The sequence below is a fragment of the Rhea americana genome, unplaced genomic scaffold (genome assembly GCF_003343005.1).
Source record: "Rhea americana isolate MKP2758 unplaced genomic scaffold, rheAme1 scaffold_4, whole genome shotgun sequence".
Classification (NCBI taxonomy): Eukaryota; Metazoa; Chordata; class Aves; order Rheiformes; family Rheidae; genus Rhea; species Rhea americana.
The window spans coordinates 12307604-12326130 of NW_028186534.1; the positions used below are offsets into that span (position 1 = coordinate 12307604).

Sequence of the window (18527 nt, forward strand, 5' to 3'; positions counted from 1 at the left end):
AAGCAGTATTGTGTCACTGGGGCATCAAACACTAAGATATACTAAAGAAGATTCCTATGTATTATTATTATAATTGTTATTTAAAAAACTCTATTGTTATTTTTTTTTAAAAAAAATAAAGTCACAGCCTTGCTCTACGGAGCATCCACGCTGTGGCTGCAGAAAGTCGGGGTGTTTGCGTTTCACACCACCAAGGAAGTGGCCGGCACGAGGCTCGGATGCGCCGCTGCCTCCCGCCCCGCTCAACGTTACTGGCAGCTGAAGGAGCTTTTGTATCTGATTTCCTTGTTTTTGGTCTCATGAAAAGGAAGCTTACAAAAAAACCCCGAGAAATTATTGCCCCAAGAGGGAAGATGAGGGCAAATAAATAAATAAATAAAATTAATAAATAAACCAACTCACTGCTGTGGATATTTACACAGGAGAATTCTTGGTCGAATTCCTTGGGAATTTCTCATTAAAGTGAGTCCTGAAGCAGGCCAATATCACCTTCCGGTTTCCTAGAAGGTGAATTTTGCACAGGGCCACAGGAATTGCTATTCAGGCAGGAGGAAACCTTTCTGGGGAGGAGCAGGGCTCTTGCGTGGCAGCTCCGTGGGTTGCGCGCCCACGGGGAGCCCGGCCGGCCCGGGAAGGCGCTGCCCGCGCGGACCGGCCCCCGCGGCACCGGGCTGCTGCAGCCCAGCTCCCGATTTCCTCCTCCTGGTCTCTGCAGCACAGGAACCTCAGTTTCTCTGAAAGTATCTCCGTACCACGTATTTCTATGGTTTGGCCTCAGTGTTAAGTTTGGGCTCGTGTTTTGTTCTTGGCGATAATGTTGCGACCACAGTGGTCTAGGGATATAAGGGAAATGCGGTTTGCAGTAATTCCCTCTCGAGAAAAACGTTAGCAAACGTGTTTTTCCTTTCTCTTCAGTAACTACTAGGTAAGTGAATGCTTCATCTGTGGAGATGCTCTGGCTTCTCAGGAAGATTATATAAACTTGTTCTAAAAATTTACATAATTTAAAATCTTAAAAAATCAATTAAAAAAGTAAAAATGCACCAATTTGTCTGCAAATAGGAATGACCCGGCTGAATTTAGTTGGATCGACTAAGCAGCATTAAAAAAAACACATTTTTAAAAAACCTGATCCATCACATAGGTTGCCTAAAGAAACGCAATGGCCGTCTGCGCTGAACAAGAGGTTTTTTGGGGTGAGTTCCTTGACATTTTTGTTTCAAAAGTTATTAATAAGAAAATGAGCCAACAAGGAAATTCACATACAAAACCTGCACTTGAGTAACATTAAAGACCTTTCCCAAATGTTGGGAAATTCAACTAATTCCAGCGCTCTGTTCCTCAGCCTCCTCCAGCTCCGTTCGGAGACGGCAGCGGACCCGGCAGCTTGAAATCACGCTCGGACACACAGCTCCCGACACCCGACTGTGGCTCCAGATCCAGATTTCAGGGATGGCCCCATTCCAGAGGTGGGATCATTTGTAATATTTCTGGCCAGGCTTATACCCAGATTCTGAAAAATATCCTCAAAATATGCTGGAGCGCAGATGCTGGGCTCTGGGGGGAGGATGCATGTCAAAACCCGGCCTCTGGGTGCCCAAACACCCCGAGAGCGGCTCAAAACTGCCTGTTGCAAATTTGGCCTATGCCTGTTCATCAGTTTTCCTTGGCTTGTGTCCAAACTTGGTATTACCTCAATCTTGCTTCTGTCCTTTAGGCGTTTTCCAGAAAACACAGATGGGGACACGGGAGGAAAGGGGAGCGAAGCCCAGCCTGGCAGAGGTTCAGCGGGGGAAAAAGGTTTGCCTGGTAATTTTTTTTGTTAAACATCTGCCATATTTGGGCTCCCTTATTAGACCAAAATCTAGTATTTTATTTAAATTTAGTAGCTAGGACTTTTTTGGGAGAGGTAACACCAGGAGCATGTCTTACGGGCATGGGGGAAGCGAGAGGTGGAAAGCAATGACTTTGCAGGGAATACTGGATTACATTTTGGAACAGAGGAAAAAAAAGATTTATGCTTATAAGCAGCAAATCTTTCAGTTACAGCAACCTCTGTTCTCATTTATTCAGGCATAATTCAGTTTGACTAAAATAAGGAGCATTATTTGGGGTTAATTCTGGTGTAAGTTAACCCCAGAACGCACCTCCGACCTCTTGCCTGGATGAATGAGAAGTGACGACTGGTTGTGGATGGAGGGGTGCGTGCGTGCGAGAACTTCTACGAAACGATGGTGGGGATAAAGGTGGAATCTTTCTTACACCTTCAAAAAAAAATCTCTGTGAAGTTCGTAAAAACTAGATACGATCTGTGCCACATAAATATAAAACCTTTTAGCCCTGACTGTGGGACAAATCCAATACCTCTTAAAGTTACAAATTAGGAGAACTTTATAAATATTAGTGTACTAATTAACTTGAAGAGGGAACAGACAATTCTACCTTCTCAGTCCTTAAAGGACTGGGAAATGGGAATTTGGATTTTTTTTTTTTAAGAGACACAGAAATTGTGCCTCGATGCCCTGCTGACTTTGCCTCCAGTCTTGGGGCTACATTAAAATCCTGCCATGTACCTATGCTGTAACAGGACTGCACAATACCATCCTCAACCTCAGCTAGAGTTACTGCCTTTGTATCATACCTTTCTGTGCCAAATTTCCAACAGGCCTTCCAAGAGGCACTTTGCACTTGCAAGTGCAAAGGCAAATGCTTGTTTGCTCTGACTTGGGCAACATCAGCAGTGAGCAGCTGCCTGGAGCAATGTGGATTTTTTCCCTTACTTAATGCCATTTCCATTCCTGGTGTCACTAGAAAACATGTCACCAAGTCTGATTTGGGACCTGCTGACATTTCTTGCTCTACCAAAAGGCATCTCATTTTGCAACACACAAAGGTGGGATACACACAATTTACAACCATTTTGCACTCCAAAATGAAAGCTTTCTCTTTATGGAAGTTTATCACTGGGTTCACTCTGCAGAGAGAAATCTGGAGCCAAAGGGAGTTTGGGAGCACAAGCAGAGAGGGGAAAATGGACTGAAAGGGAAGGAAGGGACCTAGCAGGACTGGAACTCCAAGTTCTCCCTAGGAAAAACGCTTTTTCCTCCTGAATGGAAAAAAAATGGTAGGAAAAACGACACAAAGCCTCTCCCTACTTTTCACTTCCATGCAAAGATCTGCATTGGTCCTTAGCTGGGGCAGAAGGATGTTTTTATTTCCTGTCTACAAGCTCTCAGACTCCTTTCCTGCACATACATCTTCCCCGGGGTCGTAAGAGTCCTGTGTCTCCCCTAGCTGCTGCCTCTCGCCAAGCAAACTGGAGGACAGAAAAACACTATGACTCTCCCTTCGCCCCAAGCAAGTCAATATTCAGCTTCTCAACAGCCACACGGAAATGGAGTTGTCTCCCAATTACCCTTAACAAACTCCTGACAACGACATGGGGAGAATGTGGAGAGACGAGATTTGAAATCACGGACGCGGCTGCGACTCCACTGCACAAACACACGTGGGATTTGGGCTGTGGATGCCTGGGAGGAGTCAGGCACAAAACTGGCCATGGTGGCCCAGCCCAGGAGATGGATCCCAAAACACACTGGCAGATTTTTTCTTAATCCATCTCTCTGCAAGGAAAAAAAACCAAAAACCCAAACCCTACTCAGGTCTCTGATAGTCAAAGGATCACTTTGTGACTTGGTTTTGGTCCCAAAAGAAATTTGAGCATTGTTTTCCCCCTTGCCTTCCCCCAGCTGAATGCACTGCTGAGGTTCCCAGTAAGGACATAGTGATCTTGCCAAGAGAAAGCACTTTAACGACAACGCAACTGGGCAGACTTGAATTGGCACAACTTGCGGGCAAGCACAGGTAAGAGGCTTCTAAAAGACGGTGAAGAAACAAAGAAGCACCTCTTAACTCAGCTTGAGGGATCAAAACAAAACTGTAAGGACATCCTGAGGACACCAGTGTGAGAGTTTTGGCAGGGCAGAAGAAGAAAGGGAAGATTTTTGTGGGGCATAGTGTGTGCAAAAGTGTTCAGGCACAATGCAAATTGTGTAAGAAAAGGGCACCGCTCTGGACAGCAGGGCTTCTAAGGCTGGAGCTCAGCGCTGAGTCCACAGCAGCGCAGAGACCACAACATCCGACGCGCCACCCTCTCCCTTCGGCACCGTGCCGCTGTGGCTCCACAACAGCACTGCTGGCCACAGCCTAACTGTGAGAATAGCTTCACGCCCATCGCAACCTCTCACCACCAGCTCTCATCTGCAGGACCCTATGCAACATTTCCATGTATTATACTGGAATTTTACCACCCTCCCGATGAGGAATTATGGACTAATAATCCTCCAGTAATTACCACATAACCCGAAATCTAAGCCAGAAGCAACCAGGTGTTCATTCTGCAACTCCAAAATGTGTAAAGGTGTCAACTCCATTGACAACTGTCAACCAACAGTTACTGTGACCTCCAAAAGCCCTGGCCAGGTGATTCCTTTGTGCCCTGCATCTTAAAAGGTTACCAAGAAATGTAAATTGCCTACCCCGCACCGTGAAGAAATTTCACCAAATGATCTTAGAAAGACAGTATGAAAGAAATCCAGACTCTTCAAGGCTCCAGTTAGCTCACCACAGTGGCCTCTTCCACAAATGCAGGCTCAGACCTGCTCCCTCCCCGCCCCCCAGAGTAAGCTGCAAGAAAATAGCCACCAGCTAAGGATGTCCTAGATGGAGGAAAACCTTAGCTGTCAATCCCCTTGAGAAGTTCAGCACATGGACAGCTTGAGTGGGCAGCTGGCCACTGCTCAGACTTGGCTCGGCGGGTGCTAGGAGGCTTCACTGTCTGGGGGCCGACCAGCCCATGTCACTGAAAGGTCCCTCGCCCGTGGCTGACCTAGGAGGAGGGCCGCAGGGCGTGCAGAGGTCAGAATCGGTGTCCGATTCCCCTTCTGCAATGTAGGGTCTGATTTTGGCCACGGCTGCATAGCAACCGTTGTTAAGGATGTCCAAATTCTCTTTGGACTGGGAAATGCTAAAGCCACTGAAAGAGCGCTCCAGTTCCTCGTGGTCTACTGAGGGGATGGAGATCGATGTGTCGCTGTCTCTCATGGCACTCTCGTGGTGTTTGGTTGTAATGTCTTCATTCCTCAAATACTCTACACTTGCCCTGTTCCCACCACTGTACGCTGACAAGGAGCGCTCATGTGAAGGCGGAGGTGGGATTCGAACCAGCGAGCCGGGGTCTCCGACGGGCGAGGAGCCGTGACTCTGTCGCTGGTAGGCCTGCTGCTGGCACGATGTTGAAGGCGGGCATGTGTTAGTCGGGGCTGGTGGAGCAGAGAAGTTCTTCTGACCCATGGAGCTGGTGGACCTGATGATCTTGATGATGCAGCCATTCTTATCGATGTGCTCTCTGCTGTCTTCAGGGCTGTGGTAGGGAGGTGCTGGGTCTGGTTCTTTGGACCCAAAATAGGCCTCTGTCTCTGTTGGTGGGATACCCATCCTCTGCATGTAAATGTTCACCAGGAAATCCAGCTTCTTCTCCATCGACTGAACCTGCAAAACATCACAGTTGCAGTTACAGGTTTCTGGTTGAAGCAAGTTGACATCCTGTGTACAAACGACTTCCAACCCCATCTAGGTATAAACAGGGGTCTGGGAGACCTCTGCCCACACTGATCTTTACCAAACTGGGATTTTAGTAAATATTTAATTGTCCTACTCTGAAGCTAACTTTAATTCTCCATCTGTTTGTAGCGTTTTCCTTCGGCTTCTCTGATATCTGAGACATGCATTGAATTCCAGGAAAGCTGGAGGACAACCATATCCTTCCGGTGCTTTTCAGCTCCTCACAGTCTTTGGTGCTTGCCTGGGCTCAGATGGTCACGGGGATTTCTCAGCCTTATATTCTGGGAGAAATTTCACCTGCTACAGCAGTCAGGCTCACAGACGTGTGAAACACATCTTGTTTAAGGGTATGGTGTCCAAAAGAACACAGATGGAAATGGAACCAAAGCTCTGTTTTTCAAAAATAATTTAGACTCCAGGTAGGCTCACAAAACAAGGAAGTCTGTAAGAGACAGATTCCAAAGCGCCTAAATCTGCTTTGTGACTAGTATTAAGCTTTCTACAACATCTAATGTTGTTCCATAATTTCCTCGTTTTTTTTCAAGATATTCTTAGCTTAGCTTTTTTTCTAAATGGCAGTACCGCATCAGGGGAAAAAAAGCCCAGAAAAGCAACACAGTACATACAATACCCTCTGACAAGAAATCCCTCCAGCCCCAATGTACCTGTTTTTCAACTTTTCCAAGCCTGCCCATCATGCTCGGGTCTTCGGGCAGCTCCCCCTCTGCCGGCCCTTTGGTCCGATCCTTGTCCGTCATTGAGGATCCTCTCCCAACGATCTGGTCAACTCTAGCGGGATCAGAAAATCCCCCCACCCCCGGAAAAGGACCTGGAGTCAGTCGGAGACAGCAGGCAAGGAGGACTCTGCTCGCTGCCCCTCCACGGGACAAAGCGACAGCCTCTCTCCCAACTAACACTCCAGATTACTAACAGACACGGAGTGGAACTGAAGTGTTAATTTAGATGCAAAATTCTGAGTGGTATTAGCAGAGTATTAAATGATCCACTTCTGTTTATACAGATAAAATCTGGCACATTATGCACAGTAAATTTACCCATTGCAAATAATTTCTTTAACTGGCTTTCTTCCAAATCAATTAACTTTTTGTTTGTACTGAGAAATTATTATTTTGGGGGAAGATCAAGATCAAGCCTAGCATATGTCTATGATATTCTTTTTCAATCTCTGCAGCAGTTTCCTCTCCTCAATGCAAATGTAAATGTGTAATTCTCATGTCCAAGTAAATGAGACTCTTGCCCTAAGACTCAAACAAACAGATGTAATGCTAACCGTTTCAGTGGAATTACATCAGAGCTGAATTTGGTCATTAAGTACCAATTGTTACTAAATTGTTTTTTTTTCCTTTTTTAACCACCTTTCAGGTGTATCATGAGAAATTTTCTATCAGCAGGACTCCAAGCCAGTAGCAGCAGAGGACACACACCTGTCAAATCAGTAGCTAAAGCTACTGGGCATGTTGCTTGGCACTTAGTTACACGTTACATTTGCAATTCCTAGTTCCTAGTCTAGGAATACTTGGGTTGATACACAGCTCCACCTACAGAGGAGGAAGGATGACACAACCAGACTAGAGGCTGGAAGTCAGTTTTATACGGGGCATCAAATCAAGATTTTCTGAAGAGTAAACATTGGAGCTTCTTGATCCCTCGAAAGTCAGGAGAGCAACTCAGTCTTGGATCATGTTCTTAATGGTAGCCCGATTTATAAGCTAATTCTAAGCCAGGCAAACTTTACTCTTGCATAATGCACCAAATGTAAGGGTGGCAGGGAAAGAAAGGGTTAATTAATCTGACTGAAACCAGGTTGAGGTATCTTGAGCGGAAAACTCAAAATGCTTCTTATGCAGTTCTGCCACGTGGGCCATGGATCCATGCACCAGAAGGAGGAAAAGGAAGGAGCTGAACACAGACACACAAGGGAAAATGAACAAAAACCAAGGAAAGGAATGAGACGTGAGGCTGTTTCCAACAAAACAGCCATCTACTTTCTTTACATTTAACGGGGCCTTAATATACACATTTGCTGCTGACATAAAGGGACAGATATCAGTGGGTATAGACCAGTGTGGCTCCCTTGGCTTATATTAGAGTGACAGCAGTTTACACCACCAGAAGCTCTGGCTCAAAGAGATGGAGTGGATGAACATAGCACACCAAAGACAGAAAATACAAGCCAACTTTGGAGTTTATCTTTGATCCCAGAAGATACTTCATCTGGGCAGGGATGTGACAGAATACTGTTCTATTTAAAAAGTCATGTTCAATCCTTTGCTTAGCAATATAAGCGCAGGAGTACAAGGAGCACCAAGTGCTATAATTACAAGTGTGAGGAATATGCATGCCTTATTTCTCTCTTGTAATGGGAGAAGCATATTATTCACATGTACAGGAACTCCTCAAAAGGGATGCAATTACTGACGTGACATACATCACAAGAAATCCTACAACAATATTGTTACTATGTAAGCAAAGAGGTATTAAATAGGATACCTCGGGCTACCTGGGTTTGGAATCACAAGTCAAGGCGTAGTACAGTCACTGTATGAACTCCTCTCCTGTATGTACAAGCAAGTAGACTAGTAAAACAAAGAGCATGCATTTAAAGAGGTCCAAAGTCTTATCACTACTGGGTATTTGGGAAGGCTGAGAAAAAACAGAGGGTTCTCTGTCCTCCTATCACATCTAGCACAGTGCTAATACTGAAACGTGTCCACTAATGAGAATGAAATGTCCTTTGACAGTCGCTGAGTACAGAAGGGAGGCAGGACAGACTGTAACAGAGAATGCAAATCCGAATGTAGACATGCTGTGGTTTACCATAATAGTAGAGATACTCTTTTGCAACCCTATTTCTAATCTTGCAGAAGTTGAAGAAGAACTTCTACTCTCTTCTGTGTCCTTAAGAGAAGAGTTATGCAGCAAGTGGGCCTCACAAGACCCACATGAAGCACAGCAGACTTGGTGGCACTTCACAGATTGAGTGATCACTGGTATTTTATATAAAGTGCTGACTTCTTCTGTCACCTTCAGGCTGATCATGACTTGCCTGTGTACCTACTGTGATATAACTGGGCTAAAAGCCCTTTACTCAACTCACCCTTAAAGCATTCAGAAGCCCTTGCCCCTGTGCCATTGATACCAGAGCCTTTCAGTCTTTGCAGGAGCAATCCTGCTTGACAGGACCATTCACTTCATCTCTATGCTTTAAGCCAATCCTGACTGCTAAAGTGGTCACTTCCTGCAGCTAAGAAACCTCGGGGGCATGGTCTACACCAAGCACAGTGCAGTAGAAAGCTGCAGGACACTGACCTCAGTGTACAGAGGGGCAAATGAAGGTGAACTGAGCACTTCTCTTGGTTCCTGGCCCACTTCATGCGCAAGGCTGATGGAGAAACTGGTTCGAGGTCTCCTTTCTCTTTGCTTCCCAAAGTAGAAGCTAAAAACCAGGGGAGAATATTCCTACCTTCAGCAAAATATGGAGATTTCATTTGTGCCTTCTCTGATAAAACAGGAGATGAGAGGAATTTGCCTGTGCTAGCCTAACCCATCTGTGCCTACCTAGGCACCAGGAGGACATAGCCATCAGCAAAGAGCAAGAGATCCTTTTAGCCACTAGAAAAGAGCTCAAGGTTTTGTGTAAATTGGGCAGCAAAGCTCAAAGGATGAATATAGAATATAGTCAACCTTTGCAAGCAGTGGTGGAAAGTGTATGTTCCTACTGCGTGACAAGGGACCACAAATCTTCCCAAAGATGCCAAATCCCACTTATGCACCATATTTTGTGGGGAGCCTTCTGCCTTCCCAATTCCTATCTTGGCTGTGTCAAATACACATACGTGTAGGGAAGAATTCAGCGGAGGCTTTGGAGGAATCGTCTCCCTACTTTTCCCTCTGTGGCAGAAGAAAATTCAAAGATTTCAAACGATGCATGACAAACTGTACCATCTGGTGCCTTTGACAGGCTCTGCCGCGCCCTTAGTTTGGGAGGGAGAGAGAAGAGGGTTGTTCTTTGATGTGGACTTTGAGATCTTTCCTTCTTTCTAATGATACAAAAAATAAAAATAAATCTTGCATCAGCCACAGTGCAGGTTTTCTCATGCTTCATTACGCTTCATGCTAACAGTACATGCAAAGAGGTGTAGTATGTCACCCTTGGGCCAGAAGCAGACATCAAAAGGTCAAACGGCTCAAATGAGATAAAAATGAAGTGTTTGGGAATATATATTCAATTCTTTTCTGTTTTCTTTTTCTTTTATATTTTTTTACACAATCCAAGCATTGAAGCCAAACCCCCTTCATCCAGGTCACATGACTGGCTACTTACCTTCTTATTTGACAATAAAGTTTGCTCTAGACATGTTTTGATCAATATCTAATGTCTAAATATTACAGCTGAGGTTGCATCTGTTTCAAAATAGGTCTGTGTTAAATCAGCTGGACAGGAGAATTTATTCCAGCTTCTCTGTGCGTACAGCATGGAGCAAACACCTCCGACCGAATTACGGCCGTGAACAGACATCAGCATCCTGCTGCCTTCACTGCGAGTTATCCACATAAACCTTTCGCTTGACCTGGGCCCTTGGTGCAGCCCACTGGGCTGAGATAGCTCACAGGGCATCACTCGGTTTTGTTTCTCTTCCCTCACTGGATGTTTTGTCCTGATTTGGGCAGCATTTGGCTAAACAATTTGGCAATTGAAAAGGCAGAGGTTGGTGTGGGGCCTGGGTACCACGCGGCATGAAAAGGACCCGGCCATCTGCAGCGCGCTGGGGCCTTTCCTGCAGCCTTCTGTGCTCTGCTCCTTTTTGCAGCTTCTCAACTGCAGCTCAGTAAGGAAGATATCAGAATATTCATTAAAAAAAAGGGAGAAATTATAAGGAAACTCCCTAATATCCCAGGAGCCTAGTGGGCATGAAAAAACAAATTTTTGAACTGGCACTAAGTATTATAAACTGCAAAAACAGAAGAAAAAATAAAAGCATTAACATTAATCTGAAACTGTAAGAGAATTGGAGTTAGTAGAATAAATACTCCTGTTTGAGGCTATATGGGTGTCCTTCCTAGCATCCATCAATCACCAATTCAGTGTGTGAGGTGCAAGGTTTCATATGGAAATTGCACCTCTAATGAAGACTTGCTGCACACCTGACTTTCTATGTAGATATAACAAAATCCATCTGAATGCATATTTTTATAGTAATATCAAAATGTTACTACAAATAAGAAATTTATTTCATTTTAAAGACTAGTTTTGGGTCTCCTTGTTTGGAGGGAGGAGAAATGCATTCTCCTCAATTTCTCAAAGCATTTTTAATGTTTTAAAAAGCATCTTTTAATTTTCCACCAAAAGCTTGGTGCTTCTGGAAAATTCACTCTCTCTTTTTCTCTCTCTCTCTATATATGTATTTAATCTTTGAGCTAGCTGAGTGGCAAAAAGTAAGCTTTTAATATTCTTTTTACTCACATTCCTTTGGCGAAGATTACTCAGAGCTGCTTAAATGAAAATCAAAAGATTTGTCATGTATTAGCTTTTAGCGAGGACAAGTATATTTAGAAAAAAATATCTGAGGCTAAGATTGCTGCATTTAAAAACCACCTGTTATTTGTGCATGAAAGATGACTGTCTGTCAAATATTTGCACCTGCCTCTGGGCCCTGGGGGTTTTGAGACAAGGTGAAAACGTAGCTTGTAGCCTGCCACGGCCCCACTGACCAGCCTCACCAGGGAATGCCCTCAAACAGGCTCCTCAGAGTCAAGTCAGGGGCACAGATTTACCTAGGGTGAGGACTTAATAAAGGCAATGAGAAAAAAAATCTCGCTTATTGATTGAGGGCTGGGTTTGACTCCTGCTTTTCTTTTTGCATGCAAAATCAGGATCTTCTGAACATTAAATACGTGGTTGTAATGTTTTTAACACAATCTTTTCTCTACGGTCAGCAGAGTTGCATCAGCAAGAAAAACAGACCATGACATTTATTAGGTATGAAACACTTCATTGCCCACTGAAATAAACTCCTCTCCAAGTACAAAGAGCTGCAGAGGCTCCTTTGCTTGCATATGATGTGAAGTGTTTCATCTTTTAGGAAGTAGACAGTTCAGTTTATTTTGGCTTTGTGGGGAAATATTCCATCTCTCTACATTTGAGGACGATCTGATAAAATATGAGATTAGAAAAAGATGCAATTTTGCTATCAAACACCTAGAAGAAGACTGAAAAAACGCTACTGAAGAAATTGATGGTTATTGACTGTATGAATGTCTCCTTCCCCCTCCCCCCCCTTGGCTTGCCTAATGTGAGAGCCCATTACTGAAAGTAAATCAGAGTATATCGAGTGTAGAAAGCCCTTCTGAGTCGTGATTTAGCAAGCCGCATTGCTAAGCGATCTATGCCGTCATATAATTGGCATGAAAGGGGTTTGACATTAAGCAAATGAAAAAACCAGAGAAAGCGGCATTTTGGTGAATCCTAACCTAGGCGAGTATTGGGGAGATTCTTTAGAAGAATACATGGGTCCTTTGGTTGGATACTTCTTATGCCGGGGAGTTGAAGGGGGCGGGGGACCCACAATCATATCTATCCTGGCAAAGTAAATAAGAAAAAAGACACCAGCAAAACGCATAATGAAGCAACATGTAGAGAAAAGTTGGTCAGAAAGTTGCAGAACGAAACAACTGAAAAACAGAATGACAGAGAGAGAAAGAGAGAGAATTTGAAAATATATTCCGCTCGAAACAGAACGCACTCCTCTATCGCCTGGTTGCTGCTGAAAGATTCGGAGAGTGGGGAGCACAGATCCGTCACTACCCGTGACAAGGAGACTCCCCCCGACACGTAATAGGAAACATGCTTTACCCTCTGGAATATATTTGCATTTATGTAGCAGTATCCCATTGAAACAGTTGGATATAGAGCATATATTCTCTTTCAATCACAGTGATAGATAACACGTCCTCACTAGCGCAGAAAAGCAAGAGCCGTTGGAGTCAACGAGACAGGCCGCAGGATTTTGTAACTCAACGGGTGGAAGACATCCATAGATGGGAATGTGTCATGATGAGACTCAAGACAGGCACAGTACTGAAAAGAGCACGTTACACACAGACCACAGTGACAGAGGCATTCATGCTTAAAGAGGAAAGTGCACGTGAACATCCCAGAAACTGGCCCGAATACAGCTTTCATCCAACACACCCCTGGCTAAGGGAGGTCACAACCAGCCCCGTGGAGCGAGCTGGCAGGGAGAACACATTGCTTTGCTTGCTGAAAAAAAGGGAGAGCAACAGATGCTGCCCTCCTCTGCGTTGTGCTGTGACAACCTCCCCGCACCGTGCTACTGCCTTTCGGGCTACAGTCAGGCCAAGGCTGATGGATGCACCCCACGTTCACACTAGGGTTGGTCGATTGTGCCACAGCCGTCCCACGTGCACATCCTCTTGTCTAGAATGTTGCCCTATTCCAGTTTTAGCACCCGACAGCCAACTAGGACATCTTGTGGTGCCCATTCAGCTGGGATGGTCAGTGCATCCAAAGCTGAGTGCTGGCTCTGCTTGTTTTCCCACCACTGATCTGCTCAACGGACACAGTTGTGGGGTTGGCAGGGATTTGGGGCCTGGTTCTCAAGGTGGGACATGGAGGACTGAGCGAGTTGTCAGATTAAAATAATTAGCTCAGCTCCTCTGCTGAGGGAATCACATTCATCTGTTCTTTCTAGGGAGAAATATTTTGGTGATCATCATGGAAATCAAAATTTAAAAGGCCCTTCTCAGTTCTCTCTCAGTTGTCCAGTCCTGAGACCCCTTTTTTCATGTCTTCTTCTATTAAAACTAACTCATCTGCCCTTACCATTTCAGCACACAGGCTGAAATCCAGCTCTCTTAAACCACAGCTACCTCAGTGGGTCCAGATGTGAAATTCCCTTCTGCACGTAAGCTTGTCAGGCCATGCTCCAGATGGGTTCCTCCTAAAACAGCTCAGAGGACCAAACCCCTACAGGAAATCCCTGCATCATCACTGCCACCTCTGCTCTTAGGGGAGCTTCAGAACACCAGGATATCAGACTTATTTTGTATCGTTCCCAGAAAGGTAGTAAATAAGCTATATTCCCCTTTGGACCATGACATTGAAGCTTGCCATCCCGCAGGGAGCGGCGCGTTGCAGCGCAGAGACGCACCAGCCCGCACCCTGTCCTACCTACGTGATGTACTGTAACAGCAGAAGCTGCTAAAGGAAGCCCTGTGGGAGGATGCGTTTCAAGCACTGTGCTTTGTGCAGGTACCAACACCGCGGGGAAGAGGGAGAAGAGCTTTCGGGAGCTCCCAGGGCAGTCCTGGAGCGGGCAGTAAGGCAGTTTTATTGGCGTGGTACCACTGCTTGCTCTATGTGTGCTCCCTGCCACCACCATCTCCACCAGTCCTAGGCACAAGCACCAATCTTTTCCTCCAGGCTTTCTCTTAAGAAGAAGAAAATAAGTTGCAGCTGCAAAGGAAAGTGTGTCTATCATGGCAATACCTCCACAATTAGCAAAAGCAGTGAAAAAGTGAAGCAAACAGAGGAGTCTCTTGCCTGGACTGAAGGTTTTTAATCCGGGAGAGCATGTCCAGGTGCCCAGCCGAATACTGTTCGATGACATCCATCACGTCATAGGGCCGAAGGCTCTCCTTAAACTTGCGCTTGGAGACGAGAAATCTCATAATGCTGCAGGGAGACAGAGAGGGAGAGGCAAAGCTAGTCTCCGAGCTGCTTCGCGACAGATAAAAACACCGCGGGGAGCTCCTCTGGAGGGAAAATGGAACAAATCCCGGCACTGCGGGTTTGGAGAGGATGCGGCAGCGGGCGGAGGAAAGGGGGGGACCTGCAAGGGTCTCGCGGCGCGGGTCTGGCTGCGCGGGGAGGCTGCAGACGCCCCTCGGACCGCCAGCTGCACGAGCCACCCCGCTGCCCCGCTTCTGGCAACGTCAGCATTAAAGCTCGGAGCCAGCGGGAACGCTGATCGGGATGGATCGCTGCAGGGGATTATCCTGTTTCTCCACTTATTCCTTCCCTCAGCAAAAATTACTCTTTCTCACAGAATTTTCTAGGAAGGAGGGCAGACCACCAGGGGAAAGACAGTCAGCAATGCAGAGATGGCAGCATTTTCCACCACTTTAAATTTCCTTTTTTTTTTTGCCTTTCCCCTCCCCTACTCTCTATTTTTCCTGACCACCGCCCTCCTCTCCCGCTCTTACCACACTGCCCTGATGCTGACTTTCAGTCCCGGCGTCAAATCTTCCGTCACAAACTCACAGTTGCAGCTTTTGTTCTCATCGGGAATGTCTTCTCCGGGGAGGCTCGCTTCTGGGTTCGAGAGGGAGAGGAGTAAGAGCCCGGGCATCACGACTTGCGCGGGAAGGAAGAGCGCGGCGCCGGCAGCGGGACGCGTTTGCTGAGCACCCCCGACGCCTTTCCCTGAGCCAGGCTAAGGTGACATCCTGCAGCGCTCTATCTGTCTCAAAGTGCTTCAGATGTCTGATTGCTCCTCTCCCCCATCCCTACACGCTTAAAATACTACCTGGGTGTTAGCAGTGATTTTTTTTTCCTCTTGTTTATACCCCTACCATCCTCAAAGCTGAAGGGCTGCAAGGGGAAAGTCCTACGCCAGTGCCGCTGCTCACAGCTCTAGGTGGGATGGGAGAGGGTGGCTGGGGACCAGCGGTCCCACACGGCCACCCCAAGGTCTCACCTTCCGAATTCTGCCGCGACGCGGCGCCCTTGATGCGGAAGGCTTGGCGGGCTCGGCTGCGGTCCCCGAAGCTCCAGCTTTTGGGCACTTTGCTGGGGCTGTCCTCGATGCTCTGGTCAGCGCTGGGGGATCTCCGGATGCCCTGAGCCTGTGGAGAGCCTTTCCCTTTGGTGCCAGCACCGCGGGGACTGGAGAACACACGATCTTTCAAACTGACCTTCTGACTGTTCAGAGAAACACGGTGAAACAAAGACAAAAAGGAGACAGCAGGAGGAGTCATTCTGGAAACCACGCAGTCCTTCCCCACCAGCCATTAGAAACCAAGAGCGCTTCGAAGCAGCAGTGAGATATAGCTTGGCCGTTGGTACTTTTTGTTTTTTTTTAAAAAAATATTATTTTAAATCATTTTATTTGATTTTTGCTTTTTGACAAAGCGCTGTAGAAATGTGTCCACCATAATGAGTGAGATGGCAATGATCATTAAGAGAGAAGAAATAATGAGGACTTAAACAGAAGCCCCTTGTGGGATGCTAGGGCTGGCGGGACAGAATGACATCAAACGATGAGGTTATGATTCCTTAAATCACTGATCGGGGCCGATCAGGAGCCAGGAAGCTTTTCTTTCACAACTGCCTTCCAAAATCCTACAGCCAACAAGAAAATACTAATAAAAGCCTTCACCTGCAACTTTTAACGTTGCTTGGAAACAGCTCAGTTCTAGCGTTCAGACCCGTCCTTTCCCCTTCTTTATAGCCCGTCTTTCCTCCCTCCAAAAAATATAATCTGCCCTTTTTATATTTTTAGAAGAGTTTAATCTTTTTCTCATCACAAATCTTAAGTGAATACTTAAATACACAAGTCCTATATTTCCTCAAAAGATTCAATCTAAAAAGTAACTAACATTGATCTGCAGGTGTAGTATTGGTGTCATAAATATTTCAAGCAAAATTTTAAATACTTCAGAATATTGTATTTTGTTGTTGTTTCTCTGTTAGAATGCTATTTCTTTAAAAATACGCTGATTATTGTTTGAAAAGAAGATCACTCTTGGAACAGAGATAATCTCACTGAGAAATGGTCTTCTAAGCTGGCTTTACTTATTCTCAAATTTCCAAAATTTGAAATTAAAAACCTTCATCAAATGAAGAATATAAACTTTCACATGAAAATTGCAAAAAAAGAAAAAGATTTTGTGAAACTTTATAAAATGGCAAATTTTACAGAGATAGCATTGGCAGAACCAACCTGCAAATAGTTTTAGGTAATTTGATTTTTTTCTAAATAGCAATCGATTATCAAAATATATTAACTGAGATTAGACAGCTACTGCAACACACTTGCACACATAGCTATTAGCTTACATACGGCAAATCAAAACTGAGTCAAAACATGGATTTAATTTCCAAGTACTCTCTACTATTGCAGTAACCACTTATCCTTCTGGTGCAAATCATCTGACTCAATCTGAGGGAAGAACACTACAGGAATTTTGGCCTCCACATCAAATTTCCAGGTCACCAACCAAAGACTTATTTTTTTTCTGTCTCTCAGCAATGCCACTTTAAAACTCATAAACAAACAATCCTCCTTTGCCCCCAAAACTGGCAACAAAGCTTCTTCAATTAGAATTTAGCTGCTGATACTTGAGGCAAAGTCAAGTCTAGTTGCCTTTTCGCCAGCAGTATCAGCTGTACTGTGCTGACAGGAACAGACATTCGTTTTTGCCAGTAAAGGAAGATGACGTGACTTGGAGACACACAGGGAGCAGATCTGTTGAGTAAGAAGGTGCTATTTTTACAGAGTCACATTACATTGTGAAACACTGAACATTTACACAAAGAGAAAGGTGCTTAGGCAGCATTTTTCTGCACTGCTCAACTTGATCCTGGGGAGGGACCGCCGGCCCCACGCAGAGCCCCCAGAGCTGGGCAGGAACATCCCTTCCTGCCCTGCAGATTGACAGTTACTCCTGGTCACTTTTTGGACAACAATCTCAAGTTGAAAGATAACATTTGAGAAAAAAATAAGATTAGTCTGTGATCAATTTGCAAATAAAAAAGGGCAGAATTAACCCAATAAATGATGTATTTTTAATTTCATGAAACTGCGTAGCATACTGGAGGTTTCACTTCCAGAGTGCTGCACACCTCCAAAGCACAGTTGAAGCCCATGGGCTAAGAGATGTCCAGCATTTCGGAAAGCAGATCAGAGGTACAAATCGGTATAGGAGTCTAGGAACAAGCATGTGCCTAAATACCTTTCTGGACGTAACCTTAGGCCCTGGTGCTACCAAAATCATTGTCTATGATAAGTCAAATGCTTAAAAGCAATTTTTATCCTGGGTTTCTTGAAGCAGAAGCCAGATTGAAATTGTGTTTGACATTGGCCTCTAAATAGGCCATTCAGTTTTTTTTTATTTTATTTTAAATAAGCGTATTCCTGAAATCTACTGCATTTTAGTAGTATTAATGATTTGAACAACAAAGTCTTTTCTAAAATAGGTTCTATATAAATCAACAGAACAGCAATATTCAGAATTCAAAGCAATCTCTTAATGCCTCATCCTCCAACGAGCTGCTCCCATCACTGATCTAAATGACAACTGAACATCCTCCATATGAAAAAACAGTTGCCTATCAATTTGTGAAGTGGGGTCTTTGTGGCCCCTCTTCCACTCTCACAACAGACGTGCGGGAAACATTTGCAAGACTCACAAAAGGCAAAAAAAAAAGAAAGCGTTGAACTCGCAAGGAATATGAGAGAAAGGTTTCAAGCCTAATACCATGAGGTGTGAAACTCTTCCTCATTAAAAAATCTCCTACAAATCTCATGAAAAATTAAGATCTGCGTATTTTTTTTCCCCTGAGTATCCACTCCTTGGAGAAAAAAAAAACAACAGAAGATACAACTCCTTTGGTTTAACACAGACAACATGAGACAACATGAACCATTCACTGAAGTTTTCCTTCTGCCATGCAATTCCTTCACTGGAAGTGACAGCTGGAATTCACATGCAAGTATAGTCCCTGCAGAGGAGAGTGCTGTTGGAGGGCTGCAGGAGCTGGTAGGAAAGAGTCCAAAAGAAATGCATATGCACACACATATATATGTATATATATGTTGTCAGCTAATCCAAGATCATGTTCTCATTCAACCAGAAGGTCA

General features: G+C 44.9%; 1 protein-coding gene across 1 annotated transcript in view; it reads right to left on the bottom strand.

Moving 5' to 3' along the window:
* Window positions 1-399: 399 nt before the first annotated feature.
* Window positions 400-18527, bottom strand: part of KCNQ2 (potassium voltage-gated channel subfamily Q member 2) — a 50532-nt gene continuing 32404 nt past the window's right edge. Inside the window, exons 14-18 of the mRNA XM_085314272.1 lie at window positions 15363-15586; window positions 14869-14977; window positions 14207-14338; window positions 6288-6411; window positions 400-5550 (exon numbers count right to left, since the gene is read on the bottom strand). Coding sequence (XP_085170398.1) covers window positions 4831-5550; window positions 6288-6411; window positions 14207-14338; window positions 14869-14977; window positions 15363-15586 — 1309 coding nt within the window. The 3' untranslated portion in view covers window positions 400-4830. The remainder of the gene's footprint in view (window positions 5551-6287; window positions 6412-14206; window positions 14339-14868; window positions 14978-15362; window positions 15587-18527) is intronic.